General features: G+C 40.5%; 2 protein-coding genes across 7 annotated transcripts; both read right to left on the minus strand.

Moving 5' to 3' along the window:
* Window positions 1-634: 634 nt before the first annotated feature.
* fkbp6 (FKBP prolyl isomerase 6) lies at window positions 635-7,491 on the minus strand. 3 transcript variants are annotated; one of them, XM_021623752.3, is made up of 9 exons: window positions 7,306-7,491; window positions 6,700-6,817; window positions 5,336-5,425; window positions 5,052-5,254; window positions 4,658-4,777; window positions 2,992-3,189; window positions 2,376-2,485; window positions 2,219-2,293; window positions 635-906 (listed from the first exon to the last, which is right to left on the minus strand). In XM_021623752.3, exons 1-8 carry the CDS (start codon window positions 7,375-7,377, stop codon window positions 2,221-2,223), a joined length of 984 nt encoding a protein of 327 aa, XP_021479427.3. In that variant the 5' UTR covers window positions 7,378-7,491; the 3' UTR covers window positions 635-906; window positions 2,219-2,220. The 3 variants fall into 3 exon arrangements, with proteins under 3 accessions (XP_021479427.3, XP_021479426.3, XP_090048606.1); XM_021623751.3 differs by having other exon boundaries at window positions 2,376-2,512; XM_090192480.1 differs by lacking the exon at window positions 2,376-2,485.
* A 423-nt stretch (window positions 7,492-7,914) lies between these two features.
* zgc:171740 (RING-HC_CARP domain-containing protein) lies at window positions 7,915-23,243 on the minus strand. Of its 4 annotated transcripts, none has more exons than XM_090192479.1 (8): window positions 23,034-23,243; window positions 20,112-20,290; window positions 16,605-16,675; window positions 14,006-14,143; window positions 13,362-13,667; window positions 12,851-13,061; window positions 12,589-12,612; window positions 7,915-12,319 (listed from the first exon to the last, which is right to left on the minus strand). In XM_090192479.1, exons 3-8 carry the CDS (start codon window positions 16,608-16,610, stop codon window positions 12,138-12,140), a joined length of 867 nt encoding a protein of 288 aa, XP_090048605.1. In that variant the 5' UTR covers window positions 16,611-16,675; window positions 20,112-20,290; window positions 23,034-23,243; the 3' UTR covers window positions 7,915-12,137. The 4 variants fall into 4 exon arrangements, with proteins under 4 accessions (XP_090048605.1, XP_090048604.1, XP_021479424.1 ...); XM_090192478.1 differs by lacking the exon at window positions 23,034-23,243 and adding an exon at window positions 21,899-22,070; XM_021623749.3 differs by lacking the exon at window positions 16,605-16,675 and having other exon boundaries at window positions 23,034-23,235.
* Window positions 23,244-23,263: the final 20 nt, after the last annotated feature.

The following is a 23,263-nucleotide window of genomic DNA, read 5'->3' on the forward strand; positions in this document are numbered from 1 at the left end:
TTTGGTAGATGAAGTGATGATGCTCAGCCATGGTGAATGCCAAGAGTTGTCATTCTTTCCAGTCCTTACATACTGGGAACACTGGATGTTAACCGACAGAGCGGAGTGAACAGACTCACTGGCCACCATGGCAAGCAAGTTCTACCAATAGTAGAACCTTTTCATTTAATACAAATATATGGAAGTGTGTCTGGCTTTATGGGAGCTTCTAGAAGTACATTTTGTTGCCCCAACACTAAATACATCATTAACTTGTGCGAGTACATGAGAGTTATGATTGAGAGCCGAATACAATCAGGCATAAGATCCAAGTATGATTTTATGAGTTTGGCTACGAGTGTCAAAACCAAGGTGATTTAATGCCGCTGTCTGCATAATGAAACAGCTAAATCAATAATTGTAACATTTAATTTGTTGAACAAGAATGCCTGAAAGCTACTCCTCCTGAAGAGTTTGTCAATGGTATGAAGAAATCTGCCTTGTAAAACCAGCATGCGATTCCAACTGGATTCCATGAACAACGTCCTCCAATTCAGCTTTCCCCAGGAATACATTGTATTCATCGTTTTTCTGAGAATTGCTTGAATCACTCGGAGAATATGTTGATTCGGACAAGTAAGACAAGATAACGGTATGTTTTGGAAAGAGGCTTTACTTCTTGAATATATCTCAATAAACAACCATGGCCCCTGAAAATATTGTAAGATGAACACAAAAATAAATGTTTTCACTCTATAATTTCACTCGGTGTCCAGCTGCAGTTGGATTTGGTGTACAGAATAGCTTTCTACATTTTGGTACATTATGAACAAAAAAAACTTGAAATCAAAGTTAATATATCTACATATTGTAGTGAGGCTTGTGAGAGTCTTTGGTGTTGACTTTAAGTTCCACATACACCATCACCTGCAACAGAATGAGTCCAAAATTTAGCTCCAGACACCTCTCTTTTCACACACTTCTGGAACACAAGCAGGGCAGATCCCACCATGTGATACAGGGAGGATACCTCAGCTGAACTGGAGTGTGCTCAAGCTCTTTGAAGAGCACCCAGAGCATGTAGTTAACATGATTCCCGAATTACCCTCTGAAGCCTTTGATCTTAAGAGAGCGCTGCCACTTGAAGCTGAAAGAGCAAGCAGAGGCCTTTCTGCACTGCTGCCATTTTCTGCTGCGCCGGGCATTTTATGTACAAGTGTCTGGAACATATGCATATTTATGTACCTCTGGAAAAAAACATGTTCCCGACAAATCACACTCGAGATTCAGTCTGTCATCGTGTTGAGTATAGATAACTGAAATGTCTCTTTATGTGAGCTGCCAGTGGATCTCATGTTGCATCTTCCAATTCCACATGAGCTCTCTAAGCCCATAGCACACTATCATGGCCATTACGCTTCTTAGCACCCTTAACTCACTTCTCACTAGAAGTTATCGCTGTAAATATCCATACCCTAAAAGGATGTCTTAGTAGTCGTCTACAACACTGAGCTATAAAATACTAAATCTGACATTGTGTTTATATACACACACACACACACACACACATACATAAATACACACACTGTTCAAAAGGTTGGGGTCACTTAGAAATGTGCTTGTTTTTGAAAGACATCAAATTGATCATATATATATATATATTAGGGTTTTAGTTTTTGTTTCTGGGTTTCATGTTGTGGTGGGGGTAATTCAGCTTGGACGCACAGTGAATATCTATCGTGCATGATCAGATACATGATCAGATACTAAATCAGGATAGGATTCCAATGCAATACAGGGCATGTCCAAGGCATTTCTACCAACCAACACACGCTACTGAAAATCACTCAAAATGATACAAATCAAATTCAAATATATTGCCCTAAAGCCTGTAATAATGGTCACCTACTTTCATTAAAAATAGACAAACTGTATACAGTCAGGAACATGGAAATATCACAATACAAATATGACATTAAAACCCACTAGATTGGGTTGTCTTAGATGTGCACATATGGAACATTATCTCTCACTAAAACGGAGTGAAAAGGGGCAACTATGTGAACTGGATACCAATAGTAAGATATGTACTGTATGTAGGAATCAATCAATCAATGCTTTTGGATTGCATTGTTCCTACAGCGCCCTCCTGCGGCTAGCACAGGAATAACTACCACAGAGTGGAAACGGATGGATGCATTTACATGACAAAGGACACACTCGCTAACAAACATGTCACCTTCACTTCTTCACAAAGTCAGCAAACATCTTGGAGCACAGCTCTTTCTCTTTGTCCAAACAGTCCTTGTAGTGTCTGCAAAAATAACAATATTTTAGTTGAGTCATATGTGTCGCAAGGGGGGAAAAAACAATGAATGTCAGGACTATTATCTTACATGGCAAGCTTCCTCAGGAGATTGTTGATGTCGACGTCAAAAGGTTTGTTGGCCTGAGCCATCGTGAGGTAATCCTGGGCTTTCTCAAAGTCAAACAACTCCAAATAGGCCTGAGGAAAACCCTCTGGTTGAAACATCTGCAGGAAGATCTCAATTGCATACACCATCGTACTCTCTCCTTGTCTCCTCAAAAACCCATTGGAGGAGAAGGTAAGAGGGGCGGGACCTCTGGCTTTCTCCTCCAATGGGTTTTGAGAATGAGACAAGGAGAGAGGACGCTAGGAGAATACAATTGAGATCTTCCTTGTGACTGATTCTTTCCACAAGTGAGCTTTCGCCAAACATGCAAAACTCAAATGTGTGAAAAAAGGAACATATACGTTTTAGGATCATTATGAGACGCCATTAATGCAATGGTTATCCATTAAACATATGGTCATACTAAATGCACCACCTGAAAGATTTATTTTCTTACTAAATAAAGATAACATTTGTGTGGATCCCCTTCAGCTCACCTATATTTCATATCCAAAGGCCAAACCATGATGCCAAAAACAATCACATATATGGTAGGCACACACATGAATATAAATTCACCCCGCACTGAGGGTCTGACCTGACCACAGCGGAACAGGGCCTTGGTGTTGTTGGGGTCGATCTTCAGGGCCTTGAGGCCATACTCCAGGGCTTTCAGGGGCCTGTCCAGGCGGAGCTGGGTCAACGACAGGTTGAGGTAGATGGGCAGCTGCCCCGCCACAATGCTCCTCTTCTCCTCCTCACCCTCCGCCTTCCGATTCCCCAGCAGAGTGACGGCCTGGCCAGACATATGGAGAGGTTATACAGTTGAAGTCGTAAGTTTACATACACTTAAGTTGGAGTCATTAAAACTCATTTTTCAACCCCTCCACATATTTCTTGTTAACAAACTATAGGTTTTGGCAAGTCGGTTAGGACATCTACTGTGTGCATGACAATAGTAATTTTTCCAACAATTGTTTACAGACAGATTATTTCACTGTATCACAATTCCAGTGGGTCAGAAGTTTACATACACCAAGTTGACTGTGCCTTTAAACAGCTACGAAAATTCCAGAAAACTATGACATGGCTTTAGAAGCTTCTGATAGGCTAATTGACATCATTTGACATAGATTGTTCTTTTTGGTGAAATTTCCTCTGGTCTGATGAAACAAAAATAGAATTGTTTGGCCATAATGACCATCGTTATGTTTGGAGGAAAAAGGGGAGGCTTGCAAGCCGAAGAACACCATCCCAACCGTGAAGCACGGGGGTGGCAGCATAATTTGTGGGGGTGCTTTGCTACAGTAGGTACTGGTGCACCTCAGAAAATAGATGGCATCATGAGGGAGGAAAATGATGTGGATATATTGAAGTAACATCTCAAGACATCAGTCAGGAAGTTACAGCTTGGTTGCAAATGGGTCTTCCAAATGGACAATGACCCCAAGCTTACTTCCAAAGTTGTGGCAAAAAGGCATAAGGGCAACAAAGTCAAGGTATTGGATTGGCCATCACAAAGCCCTGACCTCAATCCTATAGAAAATTTGTGGGCAGAACTGAAAAAGCGTGTGCGAGCAAGGAGGCCAACAAACCTGACTCAGTTACACCAGCTCTGTCAGGAGGAATGGGCCAAAATTCACCCAACTTATTGTGGGAAGCTTGTGGAAGGCTACCTGAAACATTTGACCCAAGTTAAACAATTTAAAGGCAATGCTACTAAATACTAATATATGCAAACTTCTGACCCACTGGGAATGTGATGAAAGAAATAAATGCTGAAATAAATCACTCTACTATTATTCTGACATTTCATTCTTAAAATAAAGTGGTGATCCTAACTGACCTAAGACATGGAATTTTTACTAGGATTAAATGCCAGGAATTGTGAAAAACTGAGTTTAAATGTATTTGGCTAAGGTGTACGTAAACTTCCAACTTTAACTGTACATATACATCAATACGTAGAAAGTTATTCACACGTACACTTCTACGTAGACACAGTAGTGCGTGTACACACTAAACGCACTCATACACACAACAGTGTGCTTGTCAAATTTCACACACACGGCAGTGTGCTTATGAAACTCAACACTTGTGACAGGGAACCAAAACTTAAGCATCACCATCACCCCTCTCATTCATTCACATACATGGAAAGTTGAAGTGATGCTTCATCATAAAATAATGCTGAAACTAAAATGAAGGGGCTCATTCGAGGACATAATATTTAGGACGTGACTGATGCGTTTTTCTGACGCTACCTGCTTGTAGCGATCTTTGGCGTCCTCGAAGCGACTGTGGTTGAAGCAGCGGTTGCCAAAGCTGCGCTCTGTGTCGACCACGTTGAGGAGCATGGACAGAGGAGCCGTGTTCTGCTCCTCCTGGCGGAAGAGAGGGGTTTGGGAGCGGCAGCCAACAAAGTCACAACTAATCCCCAGTAAGCAGAGATGCATGACCTGAAATAGTCCCTTCAGTAAAATTGTACAACCGCAACATGTTTCTGCATCTCTATTTAACCCAATAACATATCTTAGCTCCTTCCACGAGGTAGGTTGACCTTATCTGTTACAAAAAAATCCCCTGGTCCTGGAGGTTATCGCCACCAACTTTGAGAGATACCGCCCTGACTAAATAAAAGGCTCCTAGTGTCCTCACCGGACTCATTGCGAAGAACTCATCCACTTCGGCCGAGTCGAGGAAGTCAAGGACCTGCACCTCGTAGAGCACAGTGGCTACAGGAGGAATGAGTGGAGGGCAGCCCATCGCTCCATAGGCGTACTCAGGCAGGAAGAGAAAGCGAGAGAACTCTCCCTTCCTCATGGTCAGAATACCAAGCTCAAGGCCACACAGAGTCACATCTGTAAGGTAAGGCGTATTAATTGTTTATGAAGCCACATATGAAAACCAGTTATCTCCGAGTGCCATAGGCTACAGCTCACCTCTTCCAAGCTTCATCATTCGAGGGTACTTCAGATGGCTGGTGGTCTCAAATGGTCGGTCAGAGTACTCCAAAAATCCAGAGAAATGGACTGAAGGAATATTAGCAGGGGTTCAAATCGGCACAAAAAACATGTGGTGTGTCCCTAAGGTGTGATTGATTGCATTTTGTCCCAATAAATATGCAATACATATGCTTTAGGCTACATTGTAACGTAGGGGTTTACAACCTTTTCTAGCATGAGGCCTTCATTGAAAAAATTAAACATGTTGCGAGCCAGAAAAATAATTCTAGCTGTCAAAGAAGCACATTGTTCTTTTCTCCCCTGCAACTCTTCCCCAGGTCAGCAGTTGACATGAGAATGTACTGCACTGTTTTCCCAAATTATGTTCTCTCAGTTGTATCTTTCCAGGTTTTAGATACTTCGATTTTTACTCTCAAAATTTAACATTTTCATAGAGAAACAACAACATGAAATGTTCTGAGTCCGTGTCAATTGCTAAATCACATCAGAATACTACTTTTTTTAGGTCTGGAATAAAACTAACAAATATATTTCTCAGTGTAATTCCCCTTTAATTGTGCATCAAGCAAGTGAGAAATGTGCCGGTCTAGAGAAGGTTCTGTACTGCTGCTGCTCATTTCATGGCAAAGTTAATAATAGATACAAATTATATACTTCCTCATGATGTACACTCCTGTTCAAAAGTTTGGAGTCACTTAGAATGTCCTTGTTTTTGAAAGAAACAATGTCTACACTGTATTTCTGATGAATGTGATGTTACTTTAATGGACAAAAAAATTGCTTTTCTTTCAAAAACAAGGACATTTCTAAGTGACCCCAAACTTTTGAATGGTAGTGTACTTCTGCCAGGTTAGCATGCATTTAATTGAGAAGGTTTTGGAGATAGTATTTCTGTCAACCCACAAGATGGTTATCACATCAAAAGGATACACACAGAGTGACAGAGAAATGTGTGCACCACACAGACAGAAGGGGGCATAATTGCTGGAAATTGTCAGATATTGGGTTAGGTTTGGCTTTTTAAGCCAATAGTGGCTAACCGGGGTGGGATAATGTCAATGTTGCATTGATCAGATCAGGGTTTCCCAAACACGGTCATGCCCCCCCCCCCCCCCCAGCTTTGATTATTTGAATCAACTGTGTAGCGCTAGGGCAAACCCCCTGGATTAGATAGTAGCTGGGAGCTTGAAGTGTCTGATACTGGTCAAATTGCATATACTTTCAGAATTGTTTGGCAAGCTACTCATAGGTGGGCTGTGAGCTACTGGTAGCTCACGATTGACCTCTTGGAGACCCCTGTGGTAAGGGAACCTAAAGAAAGGAGTATTATATGAAGGTACTTGACACAGATGAATCTCTTGGCACTGGTGGGCCTTCTCCAGGTTGGACCACTTCCTTCAGGATCCCTCCATCGCCCAAGATGTCCTGCATCTGCTGGCCGAGGCGGTGGAAAGGGCTCTGACAACAATAGACACAAGTTTTAAAGTTAACACCATCCCTGACCCTTTGTTGATTTTTTGTTTGTTTGAAGGGTTGAACACAAAGGGCACAAAAAAACGAGTTGTCAAAACACCGTTTTATATATTAGATAAATAGCTAGTTGAAAATAAATTCTGCAAGGTGGCACATGGAGCAAAAATAATTTACGTGACAGAGATCAAGCTCGCAAGGCTGCTGCAGCAGCACAATATATGTGGCTAGTCTTTGCTAGTTAGCTTGCTAGCGAGAAAACTACGCACACAGATTTCTATACATTTATTTAATACAACTTAAAGTGTAGCCAATCCTCAATAGATTGGTATATGAAACCTCCCTATTGATATGAAGGTGTGAAGTTTAGCAAATAACTGTTAACATGTTGAGATCACATGATGTAGCTAACTCGCTGGCGATAACTAGCCATAGCCATATTTTGACACTGGCTAGCCTCCCATTCATCTCTTTACCGGAGTATGTGCCAGCGCGTGGGGATCCAAAAACTGCTGAATTCTGGTCGACAGTCCGTTCGCTGACATCATTTCATCGAAAGATGATTGCAAATTTCAATTACACTGTGTAATTACACACATTTAGTTGAACGTGGTTTTACTCCAACCTGGTGAAATTACAAACTGACACGTTTGCGTTGTCGTCAAAAACAACTTTATAATGGAGTGACGTTGATTTGATGGCCTGCATATGTACAGTTCGGTGCGAGACTTTTAGACCAGATGACGTGGTTCTACGCATAAATTTAGCTTGCCAACGTCGCCGTGATTCGCCTACAAGTGTGATCTGGGATTTCTTCAAACTTTACTGTCTTTGTTCTGGATTTCCTCTTTGGGTGCACTGATGCATTGCTATACGGAATCATTGGGATGTCACCTCATTGAAGTTGACAGATTTAGTGCAGGGAGGGACATCCCAAGGATCACTGACCTTTTGACATTATTCAATCACAACCAGAAACCTATTAAGCGGTTGACATCTCCTTTTGCACAATTTTTCTTTTTAGAGGTTTTTCATAGGCTTAATTATAGTCTATGGTCATAGAAAATCCCAATGTACCAATGGAGTTTATAAGTCTGTTGGGGTACTTTATTATATCTTTATCAATATAAAAAATGTCCAACAAAATATATGCACAAGAACATCAATATGTTTAATACATTTTCAAAAATATAGGTTTTTCTGATTTATAAATCCTATTAGCTTCCATTGTAGTTAAGAACTGATCCAGCATTTAGCTCATTTAGCCAATACTACTGAATACATATTTAAACTACAACAAAGGCAATAGTCCATGCTAGTAATTTGACAAATGTACAACACGCTCAATAATATTTTAAATGATACTGTCGCATGGGATTATTATATACAATTTCACAGTTGTTGAACAAAGTTAAATCATCAGAGTATACGAAACACAAATACTTCTCCACACATACAGTTATGAGTCATTCCAAGTGTTTTCAAACTGCCTTTTGTCAGAGCAGTCTTCCTTTCCCCCCCCCCAAAAAAAACACATGCAAATATTTCCATTAAAGTTGAACTTCATATGCTAATAATGACCCTTTTCCCCCCTGGGGTGGGATAGTGCAGACTAATTTCCGTGTTCTTATCTAATAACTAGTGGAGGTGTTGTTAATCACCTTTAGCACAACTCTCCATAGCAAGGCATTTGCCAAAATTATAACTCACTGTTAAAGAATCACAGATATGATAGATTGTCTGATTTTTCTAAACACGTCCAACATTTCACAATAGTAGATTGATTAGTCTTCCAAATACCAAAACACCTCCATTTTAAAGTCACCAATAACAAATTGATATTAATATCTAGGTCCTCAGACAGCAATAAGAACTACAGGACTCTCGTTGCAGACTAGGGACACCAACATCCCACACACGCATGACATTAAGGTTTTATCTTGTGCCTTTTAAGGCCATTGAAATACCATCAGGGAGAAGGCAATATTTAGAAGACAGTTCTTTAAATATTCTAATTAGTCATCTGCTACACAGTTCATATACTGTTATTAAAGGCCCAGTGCAGTCAAAAACATGATATTCCTTTGTTTTATATATACGCATTTCCACAATGAGGTTGGAATAATACTGTGTGAAAATTATAACCCTTTTAGTGTAAGAGCTGTCTGAAAAAAACGGCTGAAGTTTTAGCCTGTTTTGGTGGGAGTTTTGGCCTTCCATGGTGTCATCACCATGGGGTAAATTAGTTAAGTTCCAAACCTCTGCCAATAATAACATTTTCAATTTTCCCCTCCCCACTCATACCTCTCCCAGAGTCCTAGCAAAATTATTGCTTGAGAAATTGCTCTTTGCTAAGAAGCTATTTTTATTTATTTTAGACAATTTTAAATGAAAACAATCACCCGGAAATGATTTGATAGAGAACACATCTACACTGAACCTCTATCAGACCTTGCCTTTAAATCAGGTACTCAAGGAGCATTACACATGTTCATGGGCTATAGTATATGTGGAAAATATTAGCTTTCTTGGTTGAAGAGTGTTCTGTTAAGGTACATTCTACTGTTTGGAATGTTTAGATCTTGGGTTGGGTTTCGCTAAATGTATACACACGTTTTCACATGCACAGAAAACACTCCTCAGAGAGAACTGACTTGACTGACGGCCTGGCTTGTATAAACTGATGTCCAGGATAAAAACAAGATGGGTGACGAGATGTTTGTGAAAAGATCCAGAGCTAGTCTCACGACACTGACATATCTTGTTTCACCTGCTCTCCACAAACTACATGAGATGATTCATATTGTTCTTGCATGATATTAGCATAGTTATTGACAAAAGACATATCAAACGGACTAGTGTAAAATCTATTTGCGATATTGGCAATTTGGCAGTCACAGTAAGAAATGGTTTTGTTATTGTAAACAACTTAAACCAGTTACATTCAGTTCAGGCAGACCAAGTATCTGGGATAAACGGAGTCTATCCCAGTGGATACGCATTCCCTAAAACAGACACATTAATTAGTATAAGTGCATTTTCCTCATGATCCGTTTTATGGTACATTCATTAGCTATAAAACAAGATATACAGTAGAAAGTCCATTTAAATGCAAACCATTATGTTTCTCTATAATTTTAAAACATGTTCCATAAAAAGTTGCGAGGGCTGCCAAACCATTTCAATTCCAGGCAATTTGAGAAATGCACTGTAATAAAATTGCCTCTAATTTCATATAAATTCAATCTCAATCCATTTACCAAATTGCCTAGAGTTGGAATAGAATTAACCAAGATCCTCCTTAAAGCTAGAATCCTTAGTTGCTACATCCATTTAATGAATGATATATACCCATTGATTCTTGAAGATTATAATGTATAAATACCTCATGAGCTTAGTTTAACTTGTCATACCCCATGAGAATCCAAAATATAAGCTTGTTTTACTTTAATTTGTATAAACAATGTAAATCTAAACAAACACTGTATAGCCTTAAAACATGGTTAAAACTATAACTTTGATATCATGGATGGTCAGTCCTTAGCTCTGTCTATGAATCTGAGAGTGGTTCTATTTCTCCATGTCCATCCCTCAGCTTTATACTGAAAGAGGCGGGGTGGCTCTTTGTTATTGTTTCAATTATCAATTCTAGCTTTTAAAAACACCCCCACAAACAAAGTAAATTTGCAGAAAACTGATTTGTTTTTAACTAGTAGATACATTTAATCAACTCGTCATTAGGAAATGAGTGTATTCAGTGCACAACGTACGCTAAGTTAATGAGCACTCTGTTATGGGGCACTTGCTGATAAGAGAGAGGTGGTGAGAGCCTTGGAATGGAGACATTCTGCTAACGAGGTCAGTTCTCTTTACCCCAAAACTCATTTGGGGTAAGGTCATGGAACCAACTTCAAACAATTTATGACCCGCAGAGAATAAAAAAGAAACTGCATATCTACTGTGTAGGGTTTACATTTCAGAAAAAAATCCCCATTGTGGCTCATTTAAAGAACTATTAACTACTACCGTCAAGTCAATGCGTGTTCTGTTCCAGTTTTGATACAATATCTGCAAGTTAAAAGGGTAATTTGACCATAAAAGGGCGAATGAAGCCAAGCATTATCCCCTCCTTGACCCTCCTCAAGTACTTTCAGTGAGCTACCAGCAGACTCTTGTGTTTAAAGGGCTGTTTCCACTCCTAAGATGCTATGTTCAACCACCACACAGATGTGTCTGAAGGATCGCCAATAAGACAGATAAGGCCTGGGTTCTATGCTTAGCAAGTGCACTGCAACCTAAAGATAGCTCTCTGGACCACAAAACCAATTAACAGAACAGCTGGTTTGCAGGTACTGAACTTTAAGTGTGACAATTGGAGGGCGCAAAACAGACCTTACCACTTCAAGTACTCCATGCTGCACTTAATGCACCAATTTCACAACTACTGCATTGCATGCATCAAATATTAGCACGTTCATATCCAAGCCTTGCTTGGGGCGATATGGTTTGAAATAAACGGTTTTGGATATTTTGGTCTCGACACACACCGCTTACTTGCACTGTCAAAATGGGGCCCTGAGTGTTGCTTCCATTGGTCAAATAGCACCATTTTGGCCATTCTGTTTTGTTACGAGTGTTGTTAATCACTAGTCAAATAGCACCATTCTGGCCACTCTGTTTTGCTATTGATATGCATAACAGAGTAGCCTAATATGTTCCCTCTCTTACCAAGATTCAGCATTTCATTCATTGCTAGAACAAATACGTTTTTTTATATTCATTGCTTGTTAGTCGATGCCCTCTCTAGTAAGGCCCTGTGTTTCTCAGCTATGGAACGCAGTTGTTTCCCCGTGCACACAAATGCAAAGACAGAAAAATGCAATATAACCTTGCCTGTGTGTGGGGTTGAAATAAACATGATCTCTACCCAATAACCTCAGAATTTGAAAAGGTACTGCTGCCCTCCCATGCAAAGTGCCAATATAGTTTGGTGTCTGACTGGCACCAATGTGAATACATGATACCTAACTCTTTTGAACAACAAAGTTATAGTACTGAAATATTGAGGTCTTGTAAAATGCTGAAAGTGTAGAAACAATAGGTTCAGGTGGAGTAGAAAAACAGAGAACCCAGAAAAGTGGAGGCAGGTTATTTCTCTGGAATGCCAGCAAGAGGAAGACTGATTGAATGAGTGAGAGTGTGCATTACAGAGGAGTGTATTCTTGTAAAATATGCCATCTCTGAGCAGTGGTGGCAGCAATGCCATGTTGTCCTTGGTATCCACTGTGTCCCTCGTTGTGGCCATGCATCAGGACCTGAAGACGTGCACCGCCCGTACCACGTACTGTCTGCAGATGGGGCACTCGCTCATGCGCTTGCCACACTTGCTGCAGGTGACCATGTGGCCACACTCCAGCAGCACACAGTCAATGGGAGAGTCCATGCAGATCCGACAGAGGTTCTCCTCCTGGCTCTTGGGAGCTGCAGGGTCTATGGCACAACGACATGGAAAAGAGGAGAGGTCTCTATTGAGTGTGGTCTAAATAACTCTATTTGGGTCATCTTTCACAGTTTTATATTTGGCAGGTTGCCCATAACAGGTTACATTTAAGCAGTGTGGGACCAAATTGTTACTAGGGATCAATGGTATGATTTACATAAACTTCAAGTGTTCCTCAAATTGTGTTCCAGCCCTTTGGCAGTAAAATGGTTTTCATCACCGATTCTCTTGTCTTTTGAACTTGAAACAAGACCCTTACCTTCTTCATTTTTTGTATTTGAAACTGGAAAAAAGAAACAAAGAATTGAACTGATATTAATTTTTAAAAATCCAGGATAAAATTCCACATCATCCCCAGATATAATACAGTATATGCCATTTAGCAGACACTTACAGTAGCCTATAGTGAGTGCATATTTTTTAATACATGTGACCGCAGCGGGAAATGGCATCCACATCCCTGGGATTGCTAGCACTTTTACCAAATGAGCCTCACATGACCACATCCTGGAAATGCTCACCTAGGTTCTGGAGGTCCTTCTGGTCGTTGTAGAGGCGGGTGACCCTCTCCATCAGCTCCCACTTCTCGCAGCAGCCTTTGTAGTTGACAAAGTTGCGGGCCAAGATCTCCTTGAGCTGGCGCACGCTCAGGCCCTCGATATCCTCCACGCGGCTCAGGTCAGACAGAGAGGCTCTGCGGCCGGGCATCAGGGTCTCCTCGCTGTCCGATGACTGCAGGAACAGGACAACCATGGAGGTGGGTCAGAATAGTAATGTGTATTTTGTCTGGTCTCTTTTACTTTTGTCTGGCCCGTGTATATTTTTCCACATCTTTGAGTTTGTCAACAACAGTGGTATGCTACATTTTAAAACAGGGAATTAAAAAAAAAATCATAATAACATTGCATTTTGTGTGGTCTCTGGATGTCTCTGCTGCTGTCTGACATCGATTATCCTCTTGGTGGTCGTAGGCATCCCTCCATCTAACAGCTACTGATTCATCAATCCCAAAACCTTGAACTTAGTGTTTACCTCTTCATCCTCATCCTCCTCCTCTTCTTCTTCCTCATCAGAGATCTGCTCTGATTCTGCCTCAGGGGCTGATTGTTCTGGCTGCTCTGGGCTCAATGTGTCGGGGCTGGTAGGGCCCTGTGTCTGGGGAGGGGACGGTGTGTCTGGGGAGGGGACATTGTTGTGAGCCCCGGGCTGGGAGGACACAGTCTCACTGCTGGTGCTCGGGGTCTGCTGGCCCAAGACCAGCTCAACCAGCTCCTCCTTTTCCCGGCATGTCTGGGTGGGCACCTCGTGCAGGTGGAGGTAGTCACGCAGCTCCCGCACCTAGTTTTTGGGGTTATTGTTGAATTTCATCTGACACACACTATTTATATTTTTCCTACTCCTCTTGTGTAATAAAATAAACTCAACTACATTACCATGTTTATAATGCAGTTACTAATGTACTCATGTAACATGACAACAACTTAATACAATTTGGTAATTGTAATTAAAGTGTTATTACACAAATAAGAGTAATAGAATGAAAAGTGTTACTGCTTTAGCTTTCACCTGACTTAGCTACAATATATGTAGTTTGATATGTAGCTTAACCTATTGCATGTGTCCTTGTTTATTTCCCATTCAAATTTTTTAAAAATACAAAAAGAAAAGCAACACACCTTGAGTCTCATCAACTGGGCGCGGTCGAAGAGGGTTCCGTGAAATCGCTGACATGTGTGGCAGAGGCGCGGGCGTGGCGGCTCCAGCTGCACCGAGCAGCGGCCACAGAAGTTCTTCTTGCAGTCCACACAGACATGCTGGGGTAGGGAGAAAGGAGGACAAGAGGGTGAGGGTGAAACTCTTACCAAGAAATGAACGGTCACTGAAAGAATAACACTCCGTGTGTGTGTGCGCCACACAGCCTTTTGTTCCAGCTGAGCACTAGACTAGAACCTTATTGTTGAGAAGTTGAATCAAAAGTGTTCGCCAAAGATGCGGTAAAGAGGTCAATGGACCTTGACCAAAACAATAGAAATGACATGGAAACGCATGGAGGAAAGATGCCATGGGGGGAAAAGATCCCGAAACTTCTGATTGTCCCCTCCAACAAAATTAGCCAACATTTAGGCTATTGTTATACAGTGTGAATTACACATACTACGTTGATGTAAAAATCTAAGTACAATGCTTGTCAAAACCAATACATGTCATGTCATCGTCACCAATCAACTGCATTGCCGTTAAATACAACTTTGACTACCACCACCAATTTCTCTATGCTAGCTATGCTACCAGCTTATTCGAACGGGACTTAGCATTTAGCAGTCACTTCTTCTAAACCTGAAAATGGACTACTTCAAAATGTTATGCAGCGAAAACAGCCAATACAATGCCTTGCGAAAGTATTCGCCCCCCTTGAACTTTGCGACCTTTTGCCACATTTCAGGCTTCAAACATAAAGATATAAAACTGTATTTTTTTGTGAAGAATCAACAACAAGTGGGACACAATCATGAAGTGGAACGACATTTATTGGATATTTCAAACTTTAACAAATCAAAAACTTGGAAAAAAAAAAAATTGGGCGTGCAAAATTATTCAGCCCCTTTACTTTCAGTGCAGCAAACTCTCTCCAGAAGTTCAGTGAGGATCTCTGAATGATCCAATGTTGATCTAAATGACTAATGATGATAAATACAATCCACCTGTGTGTAATCAAGTCTCCGTATAAATGCACCTGCACTGTGATAGTCTCAGAGGTCCGTTAAAAGCGCAGAGAGCATCATGAAGAACAAGGAACACACCAGGCAGGTCCGAGATACTGTTGTGAAGAAGTTTAAAGCCGGATTTGGATACAAAAAGATTTCCCAAGCTTTAAACATCCCTAGGAGCACTGTGCAAGCGATAATATTGAAATGGAAGGAGTATCAGACCACTGCAAATCTACCAAGACCTGGCCGTACCTCTAAACTTTCAGCTCATACAAGGAGAAGACTGATCAGAGATGCAGCCAAGAGGCCCATGATCACTCTGGATGAACTGCAGAGATCTACAGCTGAGGTGGGAGACTCTGTCCATAGGACAACAATCAGTCGTATATTGCACAAATCTGGCCTTTATGGAAGAGTGGCAAGAAGAAAGCCATTTCTTAAAGATATCCATAAAAAGTGCCGTTTAAAGTTTGCCACAAGCCACCTGGGAGACACACCAAACATGTGGAAGAAGGTGCTCTGGTCAGATGAAACCAAAATTGAACTTTTTGGCAACAATGCAAAACGTTATGTTTGGCGTAAAAGCAACACAGTTGAACACACCATCCCCACTGTCAAACATGGTGGTGGCAGCATCATGGTTTGGGCCTGCTTTTCTTCAGCAGGGACAGGGAAGATGGTTAAAATGTATGGGAAGATGGATGGAGCCAAATACAGGACCATTCTGGAAGAAAACCTGATGGAGTCTGCAAAAGACCTGAGACTGGGACGGAGATTTGTCTTCCAACAAGACAATGATCCAAAACATAAAGCAAAATCTACAATGGAATGGTTCAAAAATAAACATATCCAGGTGTTAGAATGGCCAAGTCAAAGTCCAGACCTGAATCCAATCGAGAATCTGTGGAAAGAACTGAAAACTGCTGTTCACAAATGCTCTCCATCCAACCTCACTGAGCTCGAGCTGTTTTGCAAGGAGGAATGGGAAAAAATGTCAGTCTCTCGATGTGCAAAACTGATAGAGACATACCCCAAGCGACTTACAGCTGTAATCGCAGCAAAAGGTGGCGCTACAAAGTATTAACTTAAGGGGGCTGAATAATTTTGCACGCCCAATTTTTCAGTTTTTGAATTGTTAAAAAAGTTTGAAATATCCAATAAATGTCGTTCCACTTCATGATTGTGTCCCACTTGTTGTTGATTCTTCACAAAAAAATACAGTTTTATATCTTTATGTTTGAAGCCTGAAATGTGGCAAAAGGTCGCAAAGTTCAAGGGGGCCGAATACTTTCGCAAGGCACTGTATATCCAAATAAAATGTAGTAACCACATTGTGGGCCTGTTACAATACATCAATCATGACGGATTTGACGAATATTCACTTTGTTAGATGAGATTTGTCGACTGTGTGCCAATCCGGCGTCCTCCTGTCCCCCACGGTCTGCGTTCCATTACATCTTTACCGCATCTATACTGTACTAAAAACTATTCAAAAACTTATCGCAAAAATAACTGTCACCTCTGGCCCACAGCTCTTGGCAAATTTATAGCAAAGATGAGATCTTACCTCCATGTAAACTGGTGATGTAAGTAGGGCTGACCCCAATTAGTCGACTGGTAGATCGTTTGGTCGATAGGCTGTTGGTCGACCGAGATTGTTTTTGTCAAGCAGTAGCAAATATATATATATATATATATATAAAACATTTTATGGCACGAGACACCTGTCGGATTCGCGCCCATCTCAGTGAACTAATCCATTGCGGAGGCCGCAGGAATGGCACAGTCCAAGAGGAAGGGGAGTGTAGCTAAGATGCACAACACAAGTATCTCACCCGCCAATTTGTGCACGTTCATTGTTTCATAACCTCATTGTGTGAATCGTTTGCCTTGATTGTTAGTGTCTATCAATTCCCCATTACATATAACCAGTAGTAGCCTACATTTACCAACAATTCCTAATTTACAATGTTTGTATGGTTATGGTAATTTCTGTTAATGCATTCAATATATTATTAGTCCAGTCTTTTACCATTCTCATTGTCAGAGTTGTTTGCAGAGCCCACAACCTATGCTACACTTGTGAGAAACAAGTTTGTTTATTTCCTTCCATTTACGAGTTTTGTCAATTTAGTCCATTGTCTTTTGTTTGAAGCACTACAGTCAAATGTTGAGTAAGGACACGCACCTGATTACGCATAGAAGTAGGCCTATAGGCTACCTGGCCTGCGCACAAATATAGGCATATAAATGTTCTCATTAGAGGATCTGATAGTATTTCTGATTGGCTTAACGCACCACAACTAATGAGCTGTGGAGCTTTCTTCCCCTCAAACAGCAAGCAAACAAAGTCTATTTTTACATCCATTGAGAATGACAATATTTCCTCAATGTATTAGAAAAATCTTTCGATAACCTGATCGAGTGGAAACGTCATAAAACAGATCTGCCTGGTGAGATCTTATACAGCTGTCTGTCCCGAGCTCACTGGTGCAGTAAATTCTGAGTGCCCAAAATATTTTATACAATGTTCCAAGTTTGCTAGCAAGAGCTTCAGGCTGGACACAACTAGTTGATACAATGTTTCAAGTTCGTTGCAGACAGGCCATGTGTAGCCAATGTGATTTATAGGATATTTATTTTTATCAAGATATTTTCTACCTGCAGGCTGCAATGTTTTTATTTGTTGGCTTTATGTAGGCTATTTTTACATAGTTGGCATTGGCAATACTTTTAGGTTTGTATCATTGTCATTTAGAACTTTGATTAACCACATGACAATGATTTTGAGATTCAAAGGCGTTATAAATTAATGAAACTGTTCCACAAAAATGTGCATATGAAAAACATAAGTGGCAAGCAGTTCGGTAGAAATGGTAAGATAAATTGGCATTCCACATGATTAAGGTTGCCGACTCCTCGTGTAGCCTATTACCGGCAACTTGAAGATAGTAATGGCAGAATCTACGAAAGCCAGCAGGAGGAGGATAGTCATTTTTCTCTTCATCTCTGGCTCCCTCTTGAGTAATTTGTGTCTTATTTCATCAAACAGCATCAGACAAGAATATAGTTGATTTTATTAAAAAACATAGGGTGTGTATATATATATATAAAAATGCACGTTCCAAAATGTCGACCACTTGATTGGTCGAAAGAACAGAAGACTTTTGGGAGACCAAGATCCCCCCCAGTCAGGACAGCCCTAGATATAAGTACAGTAATAACAAGCAAATAAACACGTGGCTGTTGTTTACTTTGCAGATGAGATCGTGTGTGGCAACTGGCAGGCAAACATGTCAGAAGGGCAAGGCCTGTTGGACGAGAAAAACCCAACCTATACTACCGTTCAAAAGTTTGGGGTCACTTAGAAATGTCCTTGTTTTTTAAAGAAAAGCACATTTTTTGTCCATTAAAATCACATCAAATTGATCATAAATACAGTGTAGACATTGTTAATGTTGTAAATTACTATTGTAGCTGGAAATGGCTGAACCATCACTCCTGTGTTCCAATGGTATGTTGTGTTAGCTAATCCAAGTTTATCATTTTAAAAGGCTAATTGATCATTAGAAAACCCTTTTGCAATTATGTTAGCACAGCTGAAAACTGTTGTTCTGATTAAAGAAGCAATAAAACTGGCCTTCTTTAGACCAGTTGAGTATCTGGAGCATCAGCATTTGTGGGTTTGATTACAGGCTCAAAATGGCCAGAAACAAAGACCTTTCTTCTGAAACTCGTCAGTCCATTCTTGTTCTGAGAAAAGAAGGCTATTCCATGTGAGAAATTGCCAAGAAACTGAAGATCTTGTACAACACTGTGAACTACTCCCTTCACAGAGCAGCGCAAACTGGCTCTAACCAGTATAGAAAGAGGAGTGGGAGGCCCCGGTGCACAACTGAGCAAGAGGACAAATATATTAGAGTGTCTAGTTTGAGAAACAGACGCCTCACAAGTCCTCAACTGGCAGCTTCATTAAATAGTACCCGCAAAAAACACCAGTCTCAACGTCAACAGTGAAGAGGCGACTCTGGGATGCTGGCCTTCTAGGCAGAGTTCCTCTGTCCAGTGTCTGTGTTATTTTGATCATCTTAATCTTTTATTGGCCAGTCTGAGATATGGCTTTTTCTTTGCAACTCTGCCGAGGCCAGCATCCCGGAGTCGCCTCTTCACTGTTGACGTTGAGACTGGTGTTTTGCGGGTACTATTAATTTCTCAGAACAAGAATAGACTGACGAGTTTCAGAAGAAAGTTATTTGTTTCTGGCCATTTTTAGCCTGTAATCAAACCCACAAATGCTGATGCTCCAGATACTCAACTGGTCTAAAGAAGGCCAGTTTTATTGCTTCTTTAAATCAGATCAACAGTTTTCAGCTGTGCTCACACAATTGCAAAAGGGTTTTCTAATGATCAATGAGCCTTTTAAAATTATAAACTTGGATTAACTAACACAACGTGCCATTGGAACACAGGAGTGATGGTTGCTGATAATGGGCCTCTGCACGCCTATGTAGATATTCCATGAACAAAATATCAGCCGTTTCCAGCTACAAAAGTAATTTGCAACATTAACAATGTCTACACTGTACTTCTGATCAATCTGATGTTATGTTAAATGGACAATTTTTTAAAAATTTTCTTTCAAAAATAAGGATATTTCTAAGTGAGCCCAAACTTTTGAACTTTAGTGTACATCTGTTAGTGATTTAAACAGCCCTTAACTTCCTGCTTTGATTGATTCAGAAATACAGCCACTATTGTAGAAGTGTCGACTAGTGCTGTATTTGACAATCCAGAATGTGAGCATCACTGTGTTCTAAGACTGACTAATACAGGCCCAGTTACTGATATAGTGAATCTGTGAATCATAAAAGTCTAAATTCTAGTAATTCTGTTGACAAGCAAATCTGTTACTTTGGAGTCTGTAGCAGCTTATCTGTATCAAATCCTCTTGGGTCTATGCTGTTCCAGAGTTTCAAGTCACACTCTGCTACCCACATTTCAGATGAGAGCTGGCCAGCAGGCCCTCCTTTACAATATTAATCAAGCTGTTACCCATTGGTTCAGTGCCTCTTACCTTTATAGCGATGGTGTCAAAATGGCCTCCGCAGGCCTTGCACAAAAGTTCGGGAGAGATCTGGGATTGGCTGTTGCCCGAGTTTGTGTAGGCCTGGCGCCATGAGCTGCCGTTTTCTTCCACTGTGGCGGTTGGTTCCAAACAGGACCAGCTACAACAGGATGTCCACATGCTCCTGCCTGTTCACACAAAATACATACCCAGGAAATTACATCACTTTCTCATGGAATTAAAATCTTAATTCTAATTCTACCGACTTACATCACAAAGGATGCCTAGTAGGGAAATTGAATTGCAGAATAGTGTAGCATTGCTTTCAGATTAATTATGTAGATGTGTACGTACTGTAATCCCATTCTGTATTACCTGAAATGTTTTTATTTGGAACAATCAACATTGAAAGGGCAATATTTCACGCTCTAAATAAATAATATAATCAAACCCAAGATTATAAAGACTTTGTATTACATTCCTTTTGCTGCAATCAAGTGCCGGGGATTCTATCAGTGGTGCACAGGGGAATGATTCTACTCAAATAGGACAGAGCCAAGAAACCTTCAGCCATCATTTCAAATTGTTAAGTAAAGCACAACCTGAAATGAATTAAATGAAAACAACTGATAGTGTTTGGACTTTAATTCACTGAAAAAACTCACAATTTCAACAACTCTTAGCTACATTCAGAGCTGTTTCCATTATGGCCTATAATTTGCTCCTACGCTCGGACTGAATCACAGTAGGAGCAAACAGGAACAAATGTATGATCAGATCGGTGGCGAACTGAGTTCAGGAACAATGAGAGTGCTGTGTGTCATTGTTATCAGGGCTAGAATTATGCATGCCTGATACTCTCCCTCAGTTAAAAGGGGCCAAATGGGGAAGTTAGAAAATCGAGACTTCTTAACTGTTAAAACGTATGTGTGAGGAGAGTGAATGCTGATAGCTACATTTTATACTGTCTGTATAGGCTTGGAAAAATAACAAATGTATCTTTCATATTAGTGAGAAATCAAATGTTTTTTAAGGTTAAATTACTACACATCTTTATAGGGTTAGGATTCCCACAAGGCCATATCTCCATGTCATTTCACTTGTTTACGAAAGACAGACCGAAGGCCTAGGCAGCCACCGGTGTTAATTAGCTATCTAGTTTGCTCTGAACACCTGCGTGTAAGGGTAACTGGGAAGGAAGAGTAGTTCTACAAATGGAGGCACATATAGCTTGTGGATCTGTGCAAAACTGCTACAATAAGTATATTTTTATTTTTAAAGATTATTTCTTGCTGATATGAAAGATACGGGGCATATCAGCATGTTTCGAAAACCGATTTGAACGCGATGATTATCGTTCTAAACATTAAAACACTATCAGAATTGTAGTTCAGATGAAGCCAACAGTTGGCGAATGTAACCGCTGAAAACCCTACACACGGAGAAGGGTTTTCGATAGCTATTGTAGTTTAATCCTACAGTATGTTGTCATTTAAAAAAACTTTGGTCCATGCCTCTAACTTAATCATAGATCATACTATTGATATTGTGTTAACTTAATTCCACTTCCTGGATTTTATTTACAACCCTTACTAGCCGTATTTGATTGTAACGCTAAAACGTCGGTAGAAGTTACGGTGATGCGCCTGCAGTTTCTGTTTCTGGCAATAGTTTGAAGTTCTATTCCTGATATGAAAATGCTGCATGTTGCTTACCAACTGAACTGTAACAATGTATCAACTCCGTGGCTCTCTAAAAGAAACCTGTCGACAAGTTTATTACATGAAAAGTCTTACCTGTCGACAGGTAGGCCTACGCACAGAATTTTTTTTGTGTGGCCTATTTAGAAAAGTCTACGAGAAATGCAGGCTACCAAGAGACTTTTCTGTAACAGCAAACTCCAGGAAGAACCCGACACAGCAACATTCCCCAGCGCTTCCACTCCCCGCCTAGCCTATCATCGCCTCCTGTTGCCAACCTCGCAAGAAGCACACGCCCCGTATTTGAAATTGTACCCAAAAAAAGTACAGTAGCAGCGCACCTGTGAGTCACAAACTAGTCTGTCTAGTAGTGCTTAGGAATTGTGAAATGGTGGTCTCGTCTCTGATTGGTGTCATGGTGTATCAGGGCAAAAAATAAACTAGTCAATTAAATAAACATTTTTCATGCTCAGAATTTTTATTTTTGTAGATCATTATTTTAAGGCAATTAATGCGTCATTTTGTATTGAAATCGTCATACATTCACGTAATGAATAATGCGGGGTATTCTGTTGTACATGGCATCTTATTGAGAGAAACTCAAATTAAATATTCTAAAAACACAACAATGAATAGGCAGGCCTATTGGCTGTCTTCCCTAGCCTATTTTCTAAATACAATAGGCTACTTCTCTCCCACTTAGGATCGATGTAGGCTAAATGTACTGTACAATGGGTGTTGATTTAATACAATCTATAACAATTGCTGTTTTAATTATACTACAATGTGCCTGCGTAGTGGTGACGCCTACAATAACTTGGACAGTGGTGAGTAGGCATAGCCCTCCTAAAGCGCACATTGCAAAATGGAAATCAAACCATCATCAGTTGATTTTTTTTCCTCCAAAATAATAGATACGTGCGTACACAATATAGAGAGATACGTCGTCTACATTGAACTATCCCTGTGTATGACGCAAGGGCGTGTGATCGTCTCTTTAGGAATGGTCCTGATGCTGCATGATGTTTCATTCCACCTAGCCATTTCGAATGGGATATCCCAGATCATTGCCAAAAGCATGGGACAAAAATTAGGGGTGGCATCTTTGAACAATATAGGGGGTATGCCTCCATTTTGTGATGATTTGACATCATGCAACAACTAACTGAGATTTTGACATTCCTCACTCTAACTGGCTTGACAGATCGTAGTGATGCGCAAGCAATCTTACCTGGGTGACCCGGAGCAAATCCTCTTTGTAACAGCCATCTCGTATTGCTGAGTTCAGTTTGGCATCAATGTTGAATCAATCACACACATGCGATGTCTCAAAGCCAGGTTTTTGGCGTAGCCTTGGTCCACTGTGTTGTTCGATGTCTGGCCATACAACCGGTTGGTTAAAAATCTACTGATGGAGGACAGCTAGCATCTTCAAGGAAATGACGTCAGTTTAGCGACAGT

This window comes from Oncorhynchus mykiss, chromosome 12 (assembly GCF_057628025.1).
Source record: "Oncorhynchus mykiss isolate SJ-2025 chromosome 12, ASM5762802v1, whole genome shotgun sequence".
NCBI classification, from domain to species: Eukaryota; Metazoa; Chordata; class Actinopteri; order Salmoniformes; family Salmonidae; genus Oncorhynchus; species Oncorhynchus mykiss.